Source organism: Amborella trichopoda, chromosome 10 (assembly GCF_054954075.1).
Source record: "Amborella trichopoda isolate Santa Cruz 75 chromosome 10, AtrichopodaSantaCruz75HAP2 v2.0, whole genome shotgun sequence".
Taxonomy (NCBI): Eukaryota; Viridiplantae; Streptophyta; class Magnoliopsida; order Amborellales; family Amborellaceae; genus Amborella; species Amborella trichopoda.
In genome coordinates, this window is record NC_142345.1 from 33033503 (window position 1) to 33057969 (window position 24467).

The 24467-nt window shown below is 37.3% G+C and overlaps 1 protein-coding gene across 1 annotated transcript; it reads left to right on the forward strand.

Annotated features, from left to right (window-relative positions):
- The first annotated feature begins 2686 nt into the window (after positions 1–2686).
- LOC18446706 (uncharacterized) lies at positions 2687–20033 on the forward strand. The gene is made up of 3 exons (XM_088849745.1): positions 2687–6012; positions 6412–6544; positions 19679–20033. The coding sequence occupies exon 1, from the start codon at positions 2989–2991 to the stop codon at positions 5845–5847; it is 2859 nt and encodes a 952-aa protein (XP_088705871.1). The 5' UTR covers positions 2687–2988; the 3' UTR covers positions 5848–6012; positions 6412–6544; positions 19679–20033.
- Positions 20034–24467: the final 4434 nt, after the last annotated feature.

A 24467-nucleotide genomic window follows, 5' to 3' on the forward strand; every position in this document is an offset into this window, starting at 1 on the left:
CCGATTGACTTCTTTTCCCTACATGAGAAGGTGAGAAAAACAGGGTAACGTGAGACTAGTTTTGCTCTATGGGACAGAATGTTGGGAGGTCAATAAATAACATACCCATAAGATTAGTGTATCTGAGATGAGGATGTTGAGATGAATGAGTGGCAAGACAAGAAGGGTAGAATTTCATATGAATACATTCGAGAGAACTTGGGTTATAAGAAAAATAGATTTAGTTGTGTTAGCCATATGCAATGCAGATTCAATACAACGTATTAGGATGTGTGAGTTGTTTTTAGTGGAAGATTAAAAAAAGGCAAATAGTAAGGCCAAAAGGATTTGGTTGGTAATAATGAGAAAATATATGGCGATTTAGAGTCTCACTGAGGGTATGGCCTTTGGTAGTGTAGTTGATCTTAAATAGTATAGTTGATCTTAAATAGTTGGAAAAAGGCCATGGTGATGATGATGGATTTTTTAGTTATTTCTACAATTCAAATCTAACAAATTTGGCCAATAAGTTGATGAATTTGATTGTACTGAACTCCTTAGTAGTATGATCCAATATTTCAAAACCCGAATCAGTGGTGCAAATCGTTCACCAACAGATTTATGTCGGATTGCAAGGATCAGTAATTCGAATCAGATTTGAATCGGTCCAAATTAATGATCCAAAAAGTATTAAAAGTTTTAATGATATAAAAAAAATTAAAATTGGGGTTTATAGGGTGGAGATATACAGGCGACCCAAGAAAATATCATATAAGCACACAAAGATGAAAAAGAATATATAAGGCTAACTGGTTGGTACTAATACCATCTGCAAACAGGTTCGGTCCATATCAATTCCCATACAAATTGATTTATGCATTGCAAATTGAAGGGTTTTAAAACACTAGTATGGTTACATAACATGGATTTGAAGGCCTCAGGCACGGGACACTCTGATCCTGATCTCACTGGGCCATCGCTATTCATTTAAAGGGAGTGAATTCATGCAATGGGTCTATATTCCAAAAACCATGTTACAAGTGTTTGACTCTAGTTGTTAAATATAACTTTTTATTTATTGAACAATAAAAAAAAAGTAAAATTTGAAAACATACCCTAGAAAGTATTTTTTAACCCCAATGAATATAAATTGTTCATTTGAATGATATTCTATGTTGTAGGCTTTAGAAAATTTTTTTTTCTTTTCAAAACTTTTAGATAGCTTAATTATTATTAGATTAACACAGTTAAAAAAAGAAAAATTGATTTTGAATTCTTAAATGCCTAGATTTTGAAATTTACTAAATGGATAGTCGATATTCATTGTTGGAGGGCACTCATTTTGACCTATCTATGACACAAATTAAATTTTATTTTTTTAAAAATTAATTATTGGGATAAATAGAATGTTTGTATAAAATTTAGGATCGTGCAAATGCCATAAACATGATTTTCAGTTTCAATACATTATAATGACATGGTGTACGGTGGCGTGAAATCATTCCACTTAAATTGCAGTTTAAAGTCGCATTATGATTTTCTTTTCTCGACAGCCGCCTTGTAATTTATTTGGGGAAGGGTTTCTATACTTCCCCTATAGCATAGAAGATCTATGCTTCCTCTATGCATCCCCTACCATCCAGCCATCCAATTTTGATCAAGCGAGCCACTCATCATTTGATCTTAGATCTGACGTCTCAAAATATTTTATTTTTAGTTTTTTAATAAAAAATTATATTAATATAAAATTTGGTACGTGCTATCTTCTCATGGGGGCACACCCAAAAAAAATATTAAAAATATTTTTTCAATAAAATATAATGACCAAAATACACTTTAAAATTTTCAAGGGTATTTTGATCATTTTATTTTATTGAATTTTTTTTTTATATATTTTTCGTTAGTACGAGTTAAATAGAGGATTGGACGTCCAAAATTTGGTGTTAAAATAGTTTATAGAAAAAAAAATAAAAATAAAACAGTGTAAAGACGTGACATTGTGATTGGGGCAATCTTAACCCTCCATTCAGAATGGAGGGTTGGATAAGGGGAATTATATAAGTTTTATGCTGTAGGGGAAGCCTAGAAAGCTTGCCCATTTATTTGAGAATTAGTGATAGGTCGGGTGCAGTTGGACTTTAAACCGGATCCAGACCCGAACAGGCTTTGGTCCCAGACCCAATTCGTTGGGTCCAAAAGTTAGACCCATACTTGTACCCGTTAAGTCTCAAGTCTATATTGTTGGGTCTCGGGTTTGATCGGATCTATTGCCACCCTCACTATGAATTTTTTTTTTTTACCCTTCTCTTACCATCATATATTTATATTATTGGCAACAATGTCATAATCACCTGCTATTAGATTTCAAGCGATATGATTTATCTTTTAATAGCTAAAAATGAGTAGGAGTTTTTATTATATACAATCATCCTTAATCCATCCAAATGAATAGGGTTTCAAATATTTTATCTCTAACTATTTTTAAGATACGGATCAAGTCCAATCGGACCTAGACCTAAACAATATTGGGGTCCAAGCTTTGGACCCACAACCGTCCTGGAGGTTCAAAAATTGGCCCCATGCCTAACGCGTACTGGGTCAGGTCCCATCCATCGCCAGCCATTAATCGGTTTTGATATCAACTCGTACTGGGTCAGGTCCCATCCATCGCCAGCCATTAATCGGTTTTTCATATCTACTGTCCTTTACCCCACCTAAACATTTCACCCTATTTTGCGTAAGCTTCGCTTCATTCATTTGACAGTGTAGAGACTGGTGGAATCAAAACATTCATCTCCCTCTCTCGTGATGTGCTACTACTCACCTCTCTCTTTCTCTTTAGAAAAGCACCACCTCTCTCTCGAAAAGCCCAAGATGTGGCGTCCCAAAGACCACTCTTAGAGTCTTGCCCTTCGCCATGGTAGAGAGAGAAATACCCTCTCCTCTGCAACAATGCATTCAAAATCCGAGCTTTCCATCAAGCGTTGATCTTCAGCTACCTCCCGATCCATGTTTCCATGGCCACGACACGTACCTATGAACGAAATGTACAGGCAAGCCTTCAACACTCCTACCAATGCCATTTTCTTGAATCATTTGAAAAACCCATCTCCATTTTCTTTCTTTAAACTGAACTCCTTTGTTGGGTCTCGTCAATCTTCGGTTCTTTCCTCGGAAACGAATTGTGGGTCTCAGAAAAACCCGATGACTAGTGATATTTCTGCTGATTTTTCTCAATCTACTGACCATGAACCTATTCAAGAAGAATTCTCGGACCTTGTTCATAGAGTTTGCATTATTATTCGTTCATTTGGATGGCAACACAGCGTAGAACTGAAGAACTTGTGCCCTAGATTGACCCATCACCATGTAGCCAATGTTTTAAGCTTACATAAAGATGCAAAATCAGCTCTTCAATTCTTTTACTGGATTTCACAGAGGCCCGGATACCAACACAGTTTGGATACCTTCTTCGTATTGTTGAAGTCTCTTTTAAGGGAACAATTGCTCAAACAAGCTGAGAAAATACAGATTCTTATGATCAAAGCTTGTTCAGATGAGGCAGAAATCCTTAAAGTTATTGAATTTTTGAATGAATTGAGATCGAGAGGATTTGGGCTTTTCCTTCCTGTTTATAACACTTTGTTAATTGCTTTGGGGAAGTTCGACATGGACACGGTTTCAAAAAATGTGTATTATCAGATGGTGGATAGTGGGGTTAAACCCTCTCTTCTTACCTTCAATACAATGGTCAATGTTTTGTGCAAGAAGGGGAAGGTAGAGGAGGCATATGGGTTTTTGGGTCTTATTTTGCAGGCTGATTTTAGGCCTGATACGTTTACGTATACTTCACTGATTCTAGGACATTGTAGAAAATGTAATTTAGATGCAGCTTTTGGGGTTTTCAATCATATGCAAGAGGAAGGATGCCTTCCGAATTCTGTGACATATTCTACTTTAATTAATGGGCTATGCAAAGAAGGGAGAATTGATGAAGCTTTGGTTATGCTAAATCAAATGGTAGAGAGAGACTGCCAACCCACTGTTTATACTTATACTGTTCTTTTAACTACTCTTTGTTCATTGGGTCGAGTAAAGGAAGCTTTTGATTTGGTGGAGGATATGAAGAATAGGGGTTGCCCTCCCAATGTACAGACTTATACAACACTTATCAGTGGATTGTGCAGATGTAAAAAGCTGGAAGATGCCTGTGATTTGTTGAAAGAAATGATTAGCAACGGTTTGGTTCCCAATACGGTGACGTTTAATGCATTGATTAATGGGTTTTGCAGTGAAGGAAGAGTTGACTCTGCCTTAGACATTTTCAATAGGATGGAGAAGCATAGTTGTATGCCAAATTCCAAAACCTATAATGAGATAATGAAGGGTTTCTGCTTGGTAAATAAGATGGATAAAGCCATGGTTTTCTTCAATAGGATGCTCAAGGCTGGTCCATCTCCATCGCAGGTGACTTATAACACACTGATCAATGGGTATTGTAAAGTGGGTAATTTTAGTAATGCCAAAAGATTGATCCAATTGATGAGAGAGAGTGGGTGTGCACCAGATGAATGGACTTACACTGCACTTATCTCTGGCTTTAGCAAATTTTGTATGCTGGAAGAGGCCTCTAAAGTAATGGATGAAATGTTGGGAAATGGACTGAACCCAAACCAGGTTACATACACTGCTTTGATTGATGGCCATTGCAAGTCTGGGAAGCTCGAAATTGCTCTCTCTTTGATGGAGAGAATGGAAAGATATGGTTGCATACCCAATTTGCAGACATATAATGCCATATTTAATGGTTTTTGTAAGGAGAACAGGGTATCTGAACTAGAGAAGTTGTTCAATAAGATGGTTGAAAAAGGGCTGAAACCGAATGTTATTAGTTATACAACATGGATTGATGGGCTTTGTAGAATAGGGGATACCGATTCTGCATTTAGGGTTTTCAATGAAATGGTGAAGCAGCAATGCCTGCCCAATTTGCACACTTACAGTGCTCTCATTCACGGGTTATGTCAAGAAGGAAAGGCTGAAGAGGCGGAGATGATGGTTAAAAAGATTGAGGAAATCGGGTTGAATCCTGATGAAGTGACTTATACATCACTTATTGATGGTTTTGTTTTGTTGGGTCAGATGGACCATGCACTTCAGCTAGTTAAGAGAATGATAGATGCTAATTGCAAGCCTAATTACCGAACTTATGGGGTGCTAATAAAGGGGTTGCAGAAAGAGAAACAGTTAATGGGCTCTGAGAAGGCAATCCAACGTAGCAATATTGACTTAATTTTCAGTCTCTTAGAGAGATTATCCCAAAACAATATCGAACATACTGTCGACACTTATGGTGTTCTTGTGTGTGGATTGTGTAGGGAAGGTAAATTGTATGAAGCAGATCAGGTGCTGGGGAGAATGAGAGAGAATGGCTTCTTTCTGAATGAAGCTATGTATGCTTCTTTAATCGATGCATATTGTAAAGAGATGAGGGTAGAATCTGGATTGGAAATGTTCCATGAAATGATAACTAATGGCTTTGAACCTTCTTTAGCAATTTATAAGGCACTTTTATTTTCTCTTTGCAAAGACAATCGGGGAGAAGAGGCCCAAGCTTTGTTCAATAACATGCTTGGGGCGCAATGGAATCCCAATGAGGTTATTTGGACTGTGCTCATAGATGGCTTATTGAAGGAAGGAAATTCAGAGATGTGCTTGAAGTTTCTTCATGAAATGGAAGAAAAGGGATGCACCCCCAACTTTCAGACTTATGTTATTCTGGCTAGGGAAATGTCCAAGGAAGATAAGCTTCCTGAAACCGAGTTGCTTGCTAATAAGCAAAGACATGAGACTGCACTCGTTGGGTAAAGTACTGATAAATCATGGGTTTGAAATAAAATTCCTTCAGAATGGAACAGGCAACAGCTGCTTCTAATTTGATCTTGGATTGGAACCAATTCCTGTCTAAAGGGAGGAAGCAAGTGGGGAATTTTACATATGTAAAAAGAAAGTTTCTAGATCTTGTAATACATGGTAAGAAGGCCAAATCTGATTAAATTTCCTTTTACCTTCTCAAATTTTATGTGCATGTATACATAATACTTAGTGTGGGTAATTTTGTTAATGGAGCATTCGATGGCAATAGTTTCTGTTTTACATATGTAAAACAAGAGTTTCTATATCTTGTAATACATGGTAAGAAGGCAAAATATGATTAAATTTCTTTTTTCGTTCTCAAATTTTATGTGCATGTATACATAATACTTAGCGTGGGTAATTTTTTTAATGGATCATTTGATGGGCAATAGTTTCTGTCATGGAAAGGATAGTCAATAAATCTTTTGGGAAAATAAATATCTATGGGGTGATGGTTTCTTTTATTGATTGTATAGAAATTAATTCCTAACTTATTGTTTTTGCCTGTCTTTGCAGCTGAAATACATAATTGAAAATTTGAAACTTGATGCTTACAATTACTGGAGATATGGAAGGGATGCAACTTTATAAAGACAAAGCTTTAGATGTTAATATGAGAGGCATGCTATAAATGCATCCCAAATATTAGGTACAGTTTTCGGTGCATAAGTATTTGCCATTTAGCACTCATGCCAATAATTCTGGGTTTTTCATCTTTTAATCAATTGAAGAGTTTTTTGGGATTTGCATACCAGCTTACAAATTACAATAACTGCGTTTAATTGTTGATGGATTTTTTGGTCAGATAAAGGTAGTGGTATTTTGGTTTTCTGTTTTGCTTATTTCAAGAATTTTTTATTACAAGTCAAAAGAAGTGCAAGTTAGAATTAAAAATATCTGGTTCCGGTAGTCATTCTTAGATATTTCGTTTCTAAATTTCCTTTTATTTTATTGGGAATGGAGGAGATGAGCTCAGTTTTCATTAGATCGCTTCTGCATCACACTTCATATTTTTACTATGATGGCTTAGGACAATATGAAATATGGAGATTAGGAGTGTTCTTCCATGTTGGAAAAACTAGTGTGAAATAGATCATGCATGTCACAAAGTATAGTGGCAGCAGGAATTTACAAATTATTGTTGAAATTAGACTTGACCATTAATGGCTGAGTAGATTATTAGACACCATTCAGAGCATGTGGAAGGAAAGAAACAATGGAATCATGTGCTCCTGGTAAAAGGGCTTGGATATGAAAATCATACATTTACAACAAAGACATGGTTCTATGGGATCTAATGCAAGTGTAGGGTTGCCTGGTTGCCCCTTAAATCAAGTAATCTATCTGTGTTCTTTTATATACGATTAGTACCTTATCACATAAATGGACTATTGTTTACTTAACACTTAGTGTCCACAGATAGCCATATAGTCAGCACCATATGTAATATATGCAGAATACAAGATATCCATATTAGGAACTTGCTTACAGAAGCTTAAAGTTGTGTTTAAACTAAGGCAAGTTTAGGTTTTCTCTATTTTTCTGATTCAAGTTAATAGAAGATTGATTGTGTGGCTACCATTTTATTGAGAAGAAGATTCTTGGACCGGGGAGAAGAAGTAGGAGGCCATGGCTGGGCCTATATGAGTTGTTGCATCATGGGTTTCTTGATTATCTAATCTCATGACATGCATAAGGGTACAGTGAAAGCATCCCAATATGACAAGACTGCATAAGGATTTCTGGTATTCCAAAATTGGATGGAGAAGTAAAACATGTGAAGTGAATGATAACTGTATTACAGAAAAGTTTGTGAAGTATTGTTAAATTTATTCATCTGTGGAAATGGCTGGACTAAGTCAAGTTTACATGAAGCAGGATTATGTGATTCATACAAGTCATAAAACTGAACTTCAGTTCCCCCCAGAAAAATTTGGGTAAATCATAGTTTGTTTAGCTCAAGTATTACGACTTATGGGAAAAATATAAGATTTTCTTGTGTAATATGATTTTCTGGAAATATATTAAGTGATTAGGGCGGTGGTGGTCCCAAAAATATGGATTTTTAAGAGCTGGCTTCTTGAAAATTAAAGAATACGCTTAGTTATGTATGTATGGTGAATGTTATTGTATACATGTATATGTGTGATATCTACATATATCACATCTACATAATATGCATAAATAATACCCAAAATTCTTTGTATTATATGTAGATTGCCCATGTCCTATCCCCATGCTGCTTCTCACTTCAAAATCAACTTCCAGCTGGTTTCTATCAATATAATTGAATCCTAGCTGGGACACATCACATACCTCATAGGAGGACTCACCAAGTTATGATCTTGGCGAGTCCTCCTATGATCTCCACAAATTCCTAGATTGTAGGTCCAAATGCCTGTTAGGAATTATCTGTGAAGTTGACATGGAGAAGATGTACAATCATGTGGAGTAGGAATTTCCAGGTTAACTTTTCTGTATATGGGGTTTAGTGTGAAGTGGAGGAAATAGATGGCCACGTGTGTTTTGACCCATGGTTCTCAGTGTTAATCAATGGATCTCCTCCTCTTGATGGATTCTTTGGGAGTTATTTAGTCAAAAAAAGGGAAAAAAGTTCCTTCCCGTGCTTCAAGGACCTAAGGCAAGTGGAGCCTCTCACCATTTCTATGCACCATCATGATAGAAGCTTGCACTTGCTAGATGGACACAAGCCCCTGCATCATCCTCTTGAGTTGGTTTATTGTAGTATCTGGAGGTCTTAGACACTCATCTTCAGTTTGTTAATCACAAATAATGTTTTGTGAGGAATCTGTGAGTACACTAGTTGGACCGTATTCGGTTCATTTTGTGGTGCTATGAGGATTTTTGGGTCTCAAGATTGGGCTAAACAAGAGTTCTTATTGCAGGTTGTATGTGGTGAATAAGCTTGTGGCTTTGGATTGTAGTTTTAGACATATTGCTTCCTTCCTTTCATACAACTATCTCAAGCTTTTCTTTTTCTCCCAAAAGCAAGTTTTGCTTAAAATTGGTTAAGAAGAAGCCTATGGACTGATTCAATAGTTTAAAAGAAGACTAGCCCCTTGGAAGAACCACTTTCTCATCCTGGTGGCAGAATTATACTCGTTAAATCTACTATCTCCAATATTTTGGTGTGCCTTATGTTACGATGAGATGTGAGATATCATTCTAGTGAAATTGGAGCATGTGCAAAGAGTTTTCATGCTTCAAGGTTATAAATAATGCCTTAGAGATTGGTAGGATATGTGGAAGCCCAAAAGATTAGGGGCATGAGCATCTAAATAACAAGGAACCAACAGTCCAATATGAGGCGAATGGCACTGGCTTCTAAGGCCCATATGGAAATCCTGATAGCCATATCCCAACATTATGGTTACATGCCATTATGGGCAACCAGCGTTTCAAAAAACGTTGCGCAGCGCCTAGGCGTCCAAGGGGTTCTAGGCTGTACAACGCTGAGGCAGACAGGGATTTCCCGGGTTCAAAAGGGGGGCAAGGGATGTCAATGAATCCTATTTTAGGTAAATTTTTTGTATAAAAATGCATGTTCAGGCATTGTTTATACATTTTTATGTGGAATTATGCCAAATCCAAACCAAAATATGTGACAAATTGATTATCAAAAAAACAATATACGACAAATTGACAATAACACATTAACACATCATAAAGTATTAAAAATCCCATAGTCCAAAACTCCAAAGTTCCAAACCAAAGTACTTGATTACTAATACTAGCACAACCAAAAGTAAAATATGATATGGTTACAAACTCACAATCCATATACAATACTCCATAGTCCATACACATAAGAAGAGAAAAAAAAGAAAAGAACCATGGACTGAAAGACTCAAGAGTCTTCAGTCATCATAAAAAAAAGTACGGGCAGCCTCGTTATATGCATCAGAGTTGACTCCATCATTAGAATCATCTCCCTCATCAACATTATGCCGGTCCTCCTCCGTTTCTTTTGAATTTGCCTCCTCTGTGTAGATGATCTAGTGGCCCTAGGAAGGTCCGCTGCTCTACTTGTTGCCTCTAAAGCTATATACAATGTCAATCCCTCATGCTCTTGGACTTCATCATTTTCACCAACCAACTACTCCATGGCATTCTCCTTGTCGTTCGATTTGGGGGGGGTGGGGGGGAGGCTCTTTTATCACGCTTAGCAAATCTTTCTTGTAATCTTCGATTAAACTTCACATAAATTAAGTCATTGAGCCTCTTTTCTTCAAAGTTTGTCTCTTTTCTTTGTATGAACCTGTATGAAACACATGCACATAAAATGAAAATGTAATACTTACATTGTTATTACTAATACTGATTACTAAATTACTAAGTAATAAACTAAAAATAATTTGAGGACTTAAATTTTAAATAGTAAATACTTAATATGTAAATAAGTTAATAAAAAATTAAAGTAATAAAGTTATATTCACTAAATTAAAGCAATATACTATATCAAAAGTACTCCAGTTCCACTCACAATCAGTTGAGGTAGTTGTTATGATCAAGATGATAATGGGCATCTTCTGTAAGTTTGGAGCATTACACCCATACTGGCTCCACCAACAGGTTGCAAATTGGGTGTGATGTCTGTAGTTAATTATGAAATAATCATAAATTACGATATAGGATCGATCACAAGCCTGTCATATGCTGGTCCCAAGCCCGGAGAAAGGAGAAGTTTTTTGTGAGGTGGCAGCCATCATAAAACTTTTGCCACATCTATTTCATGAATCCTGATGCGATGTTATATACTCATGCTCGGCAGTTCCCTGTAAGCAACACGTTGTACCAACACCTGGGTGTAGTGAGAAATTAGCGAGGGTTAGCTAGGGCATTCCCTAAAAGTGGCATGCCACAATGACACCCAGTTGCGGTGATAAGTAGGCAAGGGTTCCTGTGCCATTTTAGACGAGCGTGATGAAGAAGCTAGTCCAAGAGAAATAGGATTTGCTTAGTCACATGGAATGTAGGAACTCTAACAGGAAGAGTATCGAGTTAATGGAAGCAATGAGACGAAGGAGAGGTAACATACTTGCTTACAGGAAACTAAGTGGTAAGGGACAAAAACTGAGGAAATTGATGGATATAAACTTTGGTGTATAGGAAAAGATTATAATAGATATGGCGTAGGCATAATAGTAGTCGAAGATTTAAAGGATAAAGTAGTAGATACTAAGAGAGTAAGTCGTAGACTCCTATTAATTAAACTTGTGTTAAGGGAGGAGATAATTAACGTAATTAGCACTTATGCACCACAGGTAGGACCAGAGGATGGAATTAAAATATAATTCTACGAGGACATGGATGGACCAGTCCAAGGAATGCCAAATAGAGAGGAATTTTTTAGGTTGGTACTTAAATGGTCATATAGGAAAAGATAGTGGAGGATATAAAAAGGTACATGGAGGATATGGATTTAGGGAAAGATATGAGATCAATGGTGCTATTTTTTATTTTGCTATGGCTTACGACCTAACAATAGCAAATACCTACTCTAAAAAGTAAGATGAACATTTAATAACTTACAAAATGGATCATATAAAATCCAGATAGACTTCTTTCTAGTTAAGAAGGCACATTGACCATCATGTAACGATGTAAGGTTATCCCAAGCGAGAGTTTGACCATGCAACATATTCTCATAGTTATGTATGTTTGCATAAAGAGATGGAAGAGGAGTGAAATTAATTGGTGTCCAAGAATTAGGTGATGAAATTTAAACAGGGAGAAAATATACTTATTTACGAATAAAATGATAAAGGAAGGAAACTAAAATTCTAAGGATGAAGTTAATGTTATGTGGAATGAGATGACTGACTGCCTTGAGAAAGTGGCAAACGAAGTTTTAGGAGAATCTGGAGGGAAAGACATCCAGATAAGGAAACTTGGCGGTGGAGTGATGAGGTTCAAAAGTCTATTAACAAAAAATGATTATATTTCAAGATTTGGCAATGGAGTAGAAATTATAAAAAATTAGAAGAATATAAAAATGTCAAGAAGAACGCTAAGAAAATAGCGAGTAAGGTTAAGCTCAAGGCATATGATGATCTGTACGATAAATTGGGGTCAAGGGAAGGCGAAAGAGATGTCTTCATATTAGCGAAAATGAGAGAGAGGAAGTATAAGGACCTAGATTATGTTAAATGCATTAAGAGTGAGTATTAGAGGGTTTTATTGAAAGATGATGAGGTCAATGAAATGTGGAGAATTTTTTTTCAAAAATTGTTAAATGGTGGCTACTGTAGGAGCACAGCGTTGCGGTCGGAAGCCATAGATACATTCATAGGATTAGGATATCTAAAGTTGAAGGAAGCTTTGAGAAAGATGAAGATTGGAAAGACTTTAAGATCAGATGGTACCCTAATAGAAGTTTGGAAGTGCATGGGAGAAATTGACATACTTTGGTTGACCAAGCTATTCAACAAGATGTTGAGAACAAAGAAAATGTCAAGTGAATGAAGAAAAGGTATTGTGGTACTTATTTATAAGAACAAAGGAGACATATAGAATTGTACGAACTATCAAGGGATCAAACTTATGAGCTACACTACAAAGTTGTGGGAGAGTGATTAAGCAATAACTATGACATAAAATGAGTCTATTTTCCCAATTAGGAAGTTGATTGAGAAGTTTAGCGAGAAGAGAAAAAACCTCTAGATGGTCTTTATTGATTTAGACAAAAAGTATTGGAAAAGATTTAAATATATTACGTGAATCAATTTTGGTCCTTTGCCTCATTGTCATGGTAGGCCCAAATGATGTCAATGCAAACATGTATTGGAGTATTTCCTCGGCACATGTATGATCCTTGATCTCCTAAATAGGAACGAACCTCTCAAGACAATAATTAAACTCAAAGTCATTATTGTGTCATTTGTCTAAATGTCCATATCAACATAAAAAAAAAACTGGGTTCAAATAATAACCACCTTCATACAATGGTCAGTGTAGCTTCCTATCCCACTTCTCGTCAATAATCTTCCAAATTGATTTATAGTTCATCATTTCCCAAATTCTCAACTATCTATCTCTTGCAACTTTTCATTCTCTTATACATATAGCCCATAGAGGGTGTGTCACTTTCAACCATATACAAGACATTGACTAGTGGAAAAAAATACCTAAAGAGCGTGTTTGACCCCACGCCAAAAATGCTTAGATAGGATGGTTTCTCCTTTCTTCCCTTTTTGATGCCTGACCCACGTTTAGTGTGACCAATCGGCAAAGGTAAGCATTTGCTTCAATCGTTTTTTCCTCTTATGAATGCTATGTAAACATAAGAACTGGGTAGAAAATCTTGTAACCCTGGGCTCTCTATTTCTCACCCACTTTTTTGTAAACTTGTGCATCATGTTGAGGGTGGTGAGGGTGTGGCTAAAAACAAAGGTTGTAACTGACCTAGCCTTACTAGTTGTGCCTTCAATCTCAAGCATACTGCCATAGCCTCAAGCATGAGGTCTATGCAGTGGGTTGTGCATGGTGTCCAAACGATATGAGGGTAGTTATGGCGCAACAAGGTTTTTTTGATGAAGTTAACTATTGTATTAAGTAAACGAAAAGATTACAGTAGTCCATCGAGAGAGCCCACAGGCCGGGCCTCTCGGCAAAAAAGTAGGCTTCCAAAAAGAGTAGCCCTATACAAAAAATTGGTGGGGCTTATAACAGTTGCCCATTTACAGAGGATTTACAAAAACATATAAACATATAAAATGTGGATCCAAGGATTCCATAAGTCCATAGAAAAGATGGGACCGAAAAACAAAGATGCGCCAAAAAATCCCATGCTCTTATGAAGCTGCCACACATGCAACCGCTCCCTCCTTAGCCATTTGATCGGCCACGGTGTTTGATGTCCTCCAGGTATGCCTCCATAAGATGGCTATATCCTTGCAAACATGCATAATCTTATCATAAATCAAAGCAAGGTACCGGGGGGAGGGGCATTTCCAGCAGCCCAAGTGATTATGTTTCTGGCTTCTCCTTCAACGATCAGTGGTAGTCCCCACATGGGGTCGAACATTTTGAGACCCGAGAGGAGAGCCGTAGACTCGGCAAGCTGGGAGTTGGCATGGCCAATGTACTTTGAAAAAGAGACCAGGATGTTGCCATGGTGGTCTCTGAAGACCCCACCCACTCCTGCTGGTCCTGGGTTTCCTAGGGAACACCAGTCAAAGTTGAGTTTATTGAGGGCTTTTGGGGGAGGAGACCAGTTGTTAGCTCGTGAGACCCGAGGGGAGTGGAAATGGAACATTTTCCCAAATTTGTAGGAATGACGAAGCCAAAATGCCAGTGAAGGCCTTGTGGTTGGAAGCCTTGAAAATGACTTGAGAGGTAATTTTGTGGAATAGGGCCGAGGCCGAAGCTTCGCTCTTGACACCTTGGAAGATCCATGAGTTTCTTTCGGTCTAGATGACCCAAATCGTTGCCGCTATGGAGGCCTTCCATAAAAGCCTGCCCGCCTTTGGCCATGGACAGTCCATCGAGAAATTATGGAGGACCGACAGGGAAGCAGGAGTAACCTAGGTGAGGCCGAAAAGATGGAGAAGTTGGCGCCAAAGTTTGAGTGCAAGGTTGCAAGCCAAAATGCCAGTGAAGGCCTTGTGGTTGGAAGCCTTGAAAATGACTTGAGAGGTAATTTTGTGGAATAGGGCCGAGGCCGAAGCTTCGCTCTTGACACCTTGGAAGATCCATGAGTTTCTTTCGGTCTAGATGACCCAAATCGTTGCCGCTATGGAGGCCTTCCATAAAAGCCTGCCCGCCTTTGGCCATGGACAGTCCATCGAGAAATTATGGAGGACCGACAGGGAAGCAGGAGTAACCTAGGTGAGGCCGAAAAGATGGAGAAGTTGGCGCCAAAGTTTGAGTGCAAGGTTGCAATGGATAAAAAGGTCGGAGTTGCTCTCTTCTTCGCAGAGACGCATAACACAACGATTTGGGAATGGGAATTCCCCTCTGTTGTATTTGGTCAACTGTGAGGGCTTTTTCTTGGCATGCTATCCAATTAAAAGGTTGCACTTTTGGTGGGGCTATTGTAGACCACATATGTTATGGCACAACATAGTAGAAGCAACTACATTAGAAGTAGCATTGTCTGTGACTGCCTGAATAACATGCTGCCCCCCAACCTCTTTAATACCCATCTCAATCAATTTATGTATATAGGAGACTTCGTGGTGTCATCAAAGGGATCAATAGATCTCAAAAAGATTGTCCTAAAGGACAGTTGACCAACAAATTCATCAGACTCCTCTTCTTATCGCTTCAAGAGTTGGTCATAATAGATACCCCATATTTAGCCCATGCCTCATGTATGTTGACTAACCCCCTCTTGAGTTACACATCTTTTTTCAAAAGAGGCTCTGAAAGTGCATATGGGGTGGGGCCCTCATCCCACACCCCAATTGGCCACTTGTTTCCACCATGGTGTAGAAGCTGCTTATATGAACGGCGAAAGGAATGCCCGCCACATACATCCACCGAGCAATGTACTGATTTACTCAGTTTCTCTCTTCCTTCTTGAATCAATTTTCAATCATGGTCTGCTTGTTTGTTATCTCAATTGTAATCTTAGGGTTAGGGGGGAAAAATCAATCCATAGGCCCCTTCACCTGAGGCTTCTTGGGCCCAAACCAGATGACAACTCCCTTTACTCTTCTAGACTAGGACAAAGCCCCTTGAGCCACCTCAATATCCTCCTCATCCTCACTAACATCATCAAATACATGAACCCGAGCTCTTAAATCTGCTACGCGGGCCCCCTTTTCCATCCTTATGTTGTTTTACCAAATTCAAATAGTGTTTAATCTCTCCTCAATAGCATTAAGAATCTTCTTACAAGAGGCAACATGACCCCTAATACCGGCAAGGTGTTTCTTGAACCAGTTTATACTCCCATTAGTATCTTTTTCTTACACCTTATACAAGTTTTATTCTTCAGATTCAGGTTATAACAATACTGCCAACCTTAATCACTACTTCTAGAAGAACCCAAAGAAGACATCGAAATAACAAATAAAATCACAAATACGAAGATTCTTGACTAACTTTTATGCTCGATGTTCAATCTTCAATATTTGAGATGTTTACCGATCTCAAAAGCTCGCTAATAACCCTCTAATAAGCTTCCAAAATGGATAGAATTGAATCTCAAACAAACGGGTGATGCTTGGATCAACTTTTTAAGAAACTTCGAATTCGAAGTTCAATCAAATCAAATTCAGAATTTTACTTTATTTTATTCTTTTTTTGGGTGTCTCTAGAGGCTCAAAACAAATTTTGGAGTTTAGAAAATCCCCCAACACCTTTTGCCCTTATTTGGAGGGGAAAATGATTGAAAAGGCCAGTAAAGGTATCCTTGTTTTTGTCAATAGCAGCAAAAGATGCTTTTTCGCTTTTGTCACTATCCACGAAATCTCCCTATTGTTAGCATTTTTCTGATAAACTATGTTTGATTGTTGGAGTTGTGGGAATGAATGGTGGGGCATCAAGAAACGTGGCCTATTCCAACACCACTATAAGGGAATTTTATCCCTAAGCCTAAAAAAGTGGATGTTCAAACAGGACATATGTGAAGAAGTTGGTGGTCTATTGAAAATCGCAAGGGGGGTAGCATAGGCTCAGTGCGTTTGGATTCGTAGCTAGGGAGTGGAGGCGATACACTATGTTGCTGAGATTATGTGATGTGGGCTTTTTTTGAGGTGTTTGAAACCGCTGGCCATTAATTTTATAAAGACGTGGTTTGGGAATCAATTGTTGGGCTGTGCCCCTTAACTTTTGGGATCATTGTTGATCCCTACATTTGCATGTTAAGTTGTTGCTTTCTCCTTTTTTGTTTCCCTTCAGCGGTTGACAAGTTTAGTGGCATGTTGATGCTCCTTGATAACACTCTATGTCCCCAAGAGAGGAGCTTTTAAGAGAATTGGGGCTTATGATAATCATAGGTTATTGTTCGTGGTTCAAGGTCGATTTATAGTATGTAATTAGGCTTTAGTCTAGGGTTCAAACCTTTGAAGTTTGTTCCAATAACTAAACCATGCTAACATACCCTATTTGGAGCATCTGGTACATGGATTGATGGTGTGAATGTTGGCAATAGTGACTCTACATCCTAAGTTCATATGGCAACTCTGAGCTACCATCCTGCAAAAAACACACAGAAAAACTAAATAAATAAAAATAAAATTAATAGAAAAAGGTCCCTCTATAGTACTCTAGAGATTGCAACGAATCAGTAATTAAAAATTCGGCCGCCTGGCCAACTAGGCGGTCCGGGCAGCCTTATGAATCGAAGGGGCCCTAGGGTGGGTACCCAGACTTAAAAAGCAAGGGGAGTTGTCTTGTACCTTTTGGAGCTTCCATAGTGAAACCATTGTTCCTCTTTTCCTGTGGATGTCATCACATCAGTGACAGAGTTCGTAAATATTGGTGTTCATCTTTTCAATCTCTTCTGCTTTGTCTTTGATCCTGTAAGCTGCTGTTTTCTCTAGGTTTTTACATTGTCACCGACCCATATGGTTTTTTTTTTTCAGAACCTACCTACTACTCATGCCTTCCAACTTTAATTTCCTCAGTTCCTTGCTGTTTCCTTTTTATTTTGCTGAATTCTGTTTTACACGTCTTTCCTGATCATTTTCTGTCTAACAATTCCATCTCCCTCAATATTCCAATACTTATGCAAGTCAAATATTCATTTTCTTTTAATAAATAAATACAGGACTGATAAGAACTAACATGTCGCTTGGGACTTGGGAATCATAACATAGCATCATTGCGATTTTCTATGGTTTGACATATAATTTTATAGTGCTACCATTATCCACTTCTTACTGGAAATGTTTTACTTCTTTGAAACAGCAGTAGAAAAATCAATTAGGCTCACCATATCTGGAATCATTTAAATCAGCTGTACCCTGTGGTTAACATTCCCAAGTGTGTAACTATTTGAATGAACAGATGTTTGAGGAAGAGAAATCAACCCTATTTGCCCCCAACGTTTCATTTAACAAAGTTACTGACCTGAAAAGAAAATGTCATGCATTGCCTCATGAACCCAGTTTTTTTGGACGAAAGTGTGATTTTCCTTGGCCTAAGATATCATGTAAATTTGAGTTGTTTTTCTATGAAACCCTTGACCTTAGAGGTGTCATCTATTTCTTATTAGGAAAGTCTTCCATTTATCTATTCCAAACCGCCCCCTTTTCTTTTTCTTTTTCTTGCCCCCGGAGGAGGGGAGGGGGGGGGGGGGGGGGGGGGGGGGAGGTTAAAAGGTCAATTTTTTTTCCCTTCTGCATTTTCTATTTGTTTAGATCAATTATGATGCATTCGACATTGTCTGTTACATTAAGAGTGATATGTGAGAGAGAGAGGGAGAGGGAGAGGGAGAGGGAGAGAGAGAATAAAAAGTCACATCAATGCGCTCAAGAATTGATACTATAGATCTTCCTACTGGATCCTACCCGAGCTTGGCATCATCAAACTCAACCTTGATAGCTCCCTCGGCAATCCAGAACCAGCTGGCATCAGGGGCATTTTCACAAATCATTCAGCCGAGACCTCAATCACTTACTCAGGCCCAATAGGCATTGCAAATGCAGCTAATTGCATAGCTCGTTGGTCTCAAATGTGTTCGAAAGAAGTTGGGAACCACCTTTCTAAATTGTGATAAGGAAATATTTATCCACCCCTTGAGATTGGAATCTATTTTTGATCGGGTCGTTGACATTTGCCGATTCCTACAGGTATCATTCAGACAATCATGGAGAGAGGCAAATGCCTCAGCAGATTCCCTCGCCAAAGGAGTCTCATTACCTAACCTTCTTATTACTAGACCCCTCTTCTTAGGAGTGAAATTGTTGGTTCCAATTTTGTACAAACCACACACAAATATAACAATTTTTTCCATTCATTAATAAATACTTGTAAATTTTGGTTTTATTAATATGAAAAACCATTCCATCAGAAAACCAAAAGAAATTACTTGCTAATAATATCTCTGCTTATTTATTTTAGGGAAATTTATCAAATTGCCTATGAGGGGAACAATTTAACACCTTACCCATATCATTTAATTTAATTTCAAAATACCCATAGAAAAATACATGATCTTGTGTTGGAATAGTTGCAAATGGGTAGAACGTTAAATGGTGCATCTCTAATGGGGTATTTTTGATAAATTTTCTTTTGTTTAAACCGTGTATGGATATATGATGATAATAGATTAAATGTTTAATATTGATAATAGTTTTCAATACTATCAAAACCTAGTAGTGTGGAGCAAATGATGCAATGGATCTGTTGGCATTAGTCACCAAGACACCTGTGTCCAAGAGGGAGAGCGTAGAGAGCGGCTATTTTGGCCCGAAACAGCCGATAAAGCCCAAGCCCAAATTCCATGCTCAGCTACCAAAAGTGAAAGAACACCTTCCACTGCCCTGATTCAATCTAAACTTCGAAAAATCCTATTTCAAAACGCAGTACTATAGGTTTCCCTTGCATGCCTAATAATTATCTCAACCATGGTTGAGAGAGAGAGAGAGAGAGAGAGAGAGAGAGAGAGAGAGAGACTGTTTGTTTAAGTAAGGCTTTTCCATGGACATGATCTAAACATTGTGTATCTTACTTTGAGAGAGAGAGAGAGAGTCCACACTTCTCCATGTAAACTTTCTGGTTACATATTTCTCGTTGTAGATCCCAAGTGCTAGGCTTTTCCATGGACATGGTCTAAACATTGTGTATCTTGCGTTTATACTTTTTGCAGGACCTTACTCGTATAAGTTACCCAAGTATTCTACATTGGAGGATTATTCATCGAATGAATATAACAAATAATAAGGTGGAGGGACCATCTTCACTGTAGAAGTGACCAGTTTCCTACCAATTGAATTGTTTGTGGGCGCAAGCATATCAAATGAATTCTTTGAGTAAGATTTTTTATTTAATTAACAATTTTGTATCACTCCATTTATCAAATTCTTTTCATTCTGTAAATTAAAATTCTGTTATTATATTTACCCCAAAAAAATTGTTTAATTTCTCTGTTCTCAAGTTTTAAGGCTCTAAGCCATGTAGGTCGTTTTTGAATACAAAATTCGAATGCAAGAAAATTTTGTAAATGTTGAAAGCAATTACTTGGAGTGGCTACAAGCAAGTCTCAGATTTTGAGAGGCCATTTTCTCTCTCTCTCTCTCTCTCTCTCTCTCTCTCTCTCTCTCTCTCGTGTGCACGCGTGCACACAAAATAAAAATTTGATGTTTGAGCTTTTGGCTCGGTGGTCAGTGTATATGGGACCATAACACCATTATGAGACTTGGATTAGAGCTTTCAAGCACAAGGATTGAGTACCTGCTTGTGGTTTGGCCTCTTCTCCTGGTAAGACACATTACCATGGTGATGGGTAACGTCCCAAGTTAAATAAAAAATAAAAAGAAGAAACTGTAAGATAAAAAAGTGCAATGGAAAATGACATATCATTGCTTCTAACACTGACATTAGATCCACTGCAGCTGGAGTTAACACTAGGTATTTTGAACATTTGTTTCTATACCCATTAACAACCATAAAATTTCTGTTTGTTAGATGTGGCGTTGTTGCATGTTGTGCTATATGAACAGTGGCAGTGTCTAAATATTAGAAGTGTCGAGTACTTTGGCTCAAAAAAGTTTATATATCTAGATATAATTGTATGATTATTATTTGAAAGTAAAATACAATATACTCTAGTATATATATGATATAATCTTGGATTCTATTTGGTGGTGGTAGGGTAGAGGACTCTTAACCCAAAATTCTTGGAATGAAAATCCTGCAATGAGTCAGCTTTATGATATCTTATTATTTATAATAAAACTTAAAGTGTCTTCAAGTGTCAACATGCAACATCGGGCCAAGGCTGAAATGTCTAGTTACCAGTGGTTGTACAACTGGAGGTGGGGAGTTTCTGTACTAATTGTCTGGGCTGCTATGGGACCTGCAGCATCAAAATTTTCAAACTTGTAATCAAAGATTTCTCCTCACATAATTACAAAAGTCCAAAGATTGGACAGAGCCTTCCAGTGAGCTGGAAATATTTCAAACACGAAAAGAAAAAAAAAAAACCATCAAATCCCTCCTATTTATTTTCTCTGCCTCAGCTCTAGCAGTAAGAAACCATCCACAGTAGCCCCCCATTACCATTTTACTGCATGGTTTTGAGGAACAGTTCATCGTTGGTAATAGGGGTGGAACTGTCTTAGAATGTATGTAGTTGAAAACTGTTTAGTTATGGTTAACTAGTCCTTTTGGCTAATGCGACTTTAGTTTTTGGATTTGCGACTTTATTTTTTGGATTTGAGTATCATTGACTTTCTTTTATGGAAGTTAAGTGTAGGGAAATATATACGATAAGATTATTATCTTTATCTTTTGTATAAAGAGATCACAATTATTTCTTGTTTTTGGATGTGAAATCAGAAAGCTAAGAATGTGTCATTGATCAAGCTCAAAGTTCAAATTTTTTTTTTGAACTTTGTAATATACTCTTAGCTATCCGATTTGATATTTGATAGTTAGGGTTAGTTGTGATCTCCTTATTTCAAAGATAAATGATCTTATAATATACAATCTCTATGACCATAGAATTGTAGGAGTCGATCACTTTGCAATGAATAAATCCATGGTGATGTAGTGCTATCACATGATGTAGATCGTGTTGTGGTGGGTCCCACTCTCCATTGCTGTCTATCTGTTTTTCACGAAAGACTAGGTTCGTATGTGTGACTAAGGATATGGGTTTGTGTATGCACCACAATATTTAGTTTGGTACATGTATCATCAGCTGTCTATGGCAATGACACATGTACCAAGCTGAAATCGTGGACTTACTCCAAAATTCGTGTGGAGTATTTATCAAATTCAAAAAAAATATTTGAAACAGTTTTATCACTATTAAAAGAGGACCTATTGAGAGGGATGGAGGTAGAGAGAGACAGGGTTTGGGAATGATTTTAGAAACTATCCAAAAGATGAGAGAGAGAAGGCCCTTTGGAGATATCCAATAAATTGGAATTGTTACAGATAAGATTAGTTTTTATTGATGAGACTTGAAAGGGTGTCAACATAAAGTTAGAACTTTAAAAAGATGCTCTAAAATCTAAATGTTTTAAAATTAACTGCACTAAGATCAAGTATGTGGAATACAAATTTAGTGATAATAAAAATAGAGATGAGGAAGTTGTTAAGATTGACGGTGAGAAAATATAAAAAAGAGTACACTTCCGATATCTTGGGTCGATAATCCATGAAAATAAAGAGATGGAGGAAGATGTCACACATAGAATTAGAATTACCTGGACAAAGTGGAAATGTGCAATTGGAATTTTATGTGCTTGCTACATAACAATGAAATTGAAGGGCAAGTTCTTTGGGGCGAAATGTTGGGCAGTAAAAAAACAATATACCCATAGAATGAGTAGTGGAGATGAGGATGTTGAAATGGATAAGTGGCAAAACAAAAAAGGATGAATTTTAAGATGAATACATTTGAAAAATTTTAGGTGTGATACCAATAAGATGAGAGAGAGTAGATTTAGGTGGGTTGGTTATGTATGGCGCAGATCTAAAACAACACCTGTTAGGAGATACAAGTTAACTCAAGTGGCAGGCTAAACAAGGATAAAAGGTAGGACCAAAATGACATGGTTGGACATATTGAGAAAATATATGGGGACTGAATGACCCTTAATAGAGCAGAATGACATACCAAAATTCGTGTAACTCACCCCCAATGATACAGAGAAGATTAGTATGCGTAAGGATGACAATAAATGATCTAAATATTTTAAATTAAATTATGTAATTTTGTCAGAGAGAGAGAGAGAGAGAGAGAGAGAGAGAGAGAGAGAGAGAGAGACTGGAATAATTTTAAAAGGACCCGGTTTTTATGCGGCCAAGCTTGTATTTGTAGAAATGTAAGCCTCTTATTAAATCTATTTTTGAGATGGATTTTAAGATTTAATTTTTAAAGACATGTAATATCTAATATGGAGATCATGAATATGAATACATAAATAAATTTTAAAAACTATAAATAATAATTCTAGCAAGAAAAAATTTGGCTCATTATTTTCATTGTTTTTTAGATGGAATATCTACTTGCATCAAAATAGATGCTTTATACTTTATGGACTGCATAAGTAGAAATGAGGTCCACCGCACATGAAACAATTTTCCATCTAAAGAATTATCCAGAGTATAAAAGAGATTGAAAAAATCTCCCCTCAAATGCAAAAAAGGGGGTCCACTTGAATATTGCGGTGGAACTCCAGCTCTTACAGCCCTAGGATGTGCACGAATGACATTTGACAAGAAAGCGTGTCTGAGCCTATGATTTCCTCTTCTTGGGGCGCAATGCCCTAATGGACCCTACATGCTCTACCCCCCTTTAATCAACAAGAGAGGCCCCTACAAGTCCAAAATATTCTGAACATGCACTTCAAATAAAGGGATCTTAATTGACATTGAACCATCAAATCAGAAAAACCAGAGCTTGAGAAGAGTTTATATAGAAAAGCCCCTTAAAATCACTACAAAAGAATGCTTCTAATCCAAAATCCTTTTGCTCCCTCACTTTGTTTCACTACTGTGTGTTGCTTTTAGCCTTTGGTGGTTGTATTGTTCTGCCTGTTTGCATGCAACTGGACCATTGAATGTCTTGGAATGTGAGAGAGAGAGCACCTCAAGTTAAGGTCAAGGAGAAGAGGGTGGGATCAGGAGCCTCATGCCACTACCAACTACCACCTGATGGCAATCTTGGTTTACTTGATTTATAAGAAATCCCCACATGATCAGAAATGTCTGAACCCCATTGTAACATCTTTAATGTGCAATCCATACTCACCAGTAAAATTACATGCTCCCCCTCAAATGAAAATTACATTTTCTCCCGACCTAGCGAGAAGTATTTTTAGGTTCCTAAATTTTGGAGATGTAGTCTATTAAACGTAATGATCCAAAATAGGAAAGAGGATACCAACACCGTTTTGGATGATCAAATCTTGGCACTTGAGAACCTCCTCTCCTTTGTTCTTGTTTTTTTCTTTTTTTCTACTGAACTACTTATCTGATGATTCTAAAGTGGATCTCAAAATTCCCAATTAAGATAAAAAGTTTCCTGAAGAGATCTTTTGCCTGAGCGAGCAAGTTTACAATTTGGTCCTACATAAGCATACTTGTTTATGTTTCTAGAATTAACAAAGTGAAAAATAAGAAGCCAAATGCTACAATCTTAGCGCACAAGTACTCAAATAGTAAACCATCTGTAAAGGAAAAGTGTACATTGAGATCATTTATCTTTGATACAAAGTGGTCACAATTAATCTTGATTATTGGATGATTGCATTTATTCTGTTGACCAAGCTTAAACTTCAAAATTTTTTTTCTCGAGACACATCTAAGTTATCAAAATTCATATCGAATGGTTATAAGTAATTGTGACCTCAGTGTATTGAAGGTAAACGGTCTCGTTGTATACAATCCCCTCTATAATGGGATAAGTATATACCATCCACAAA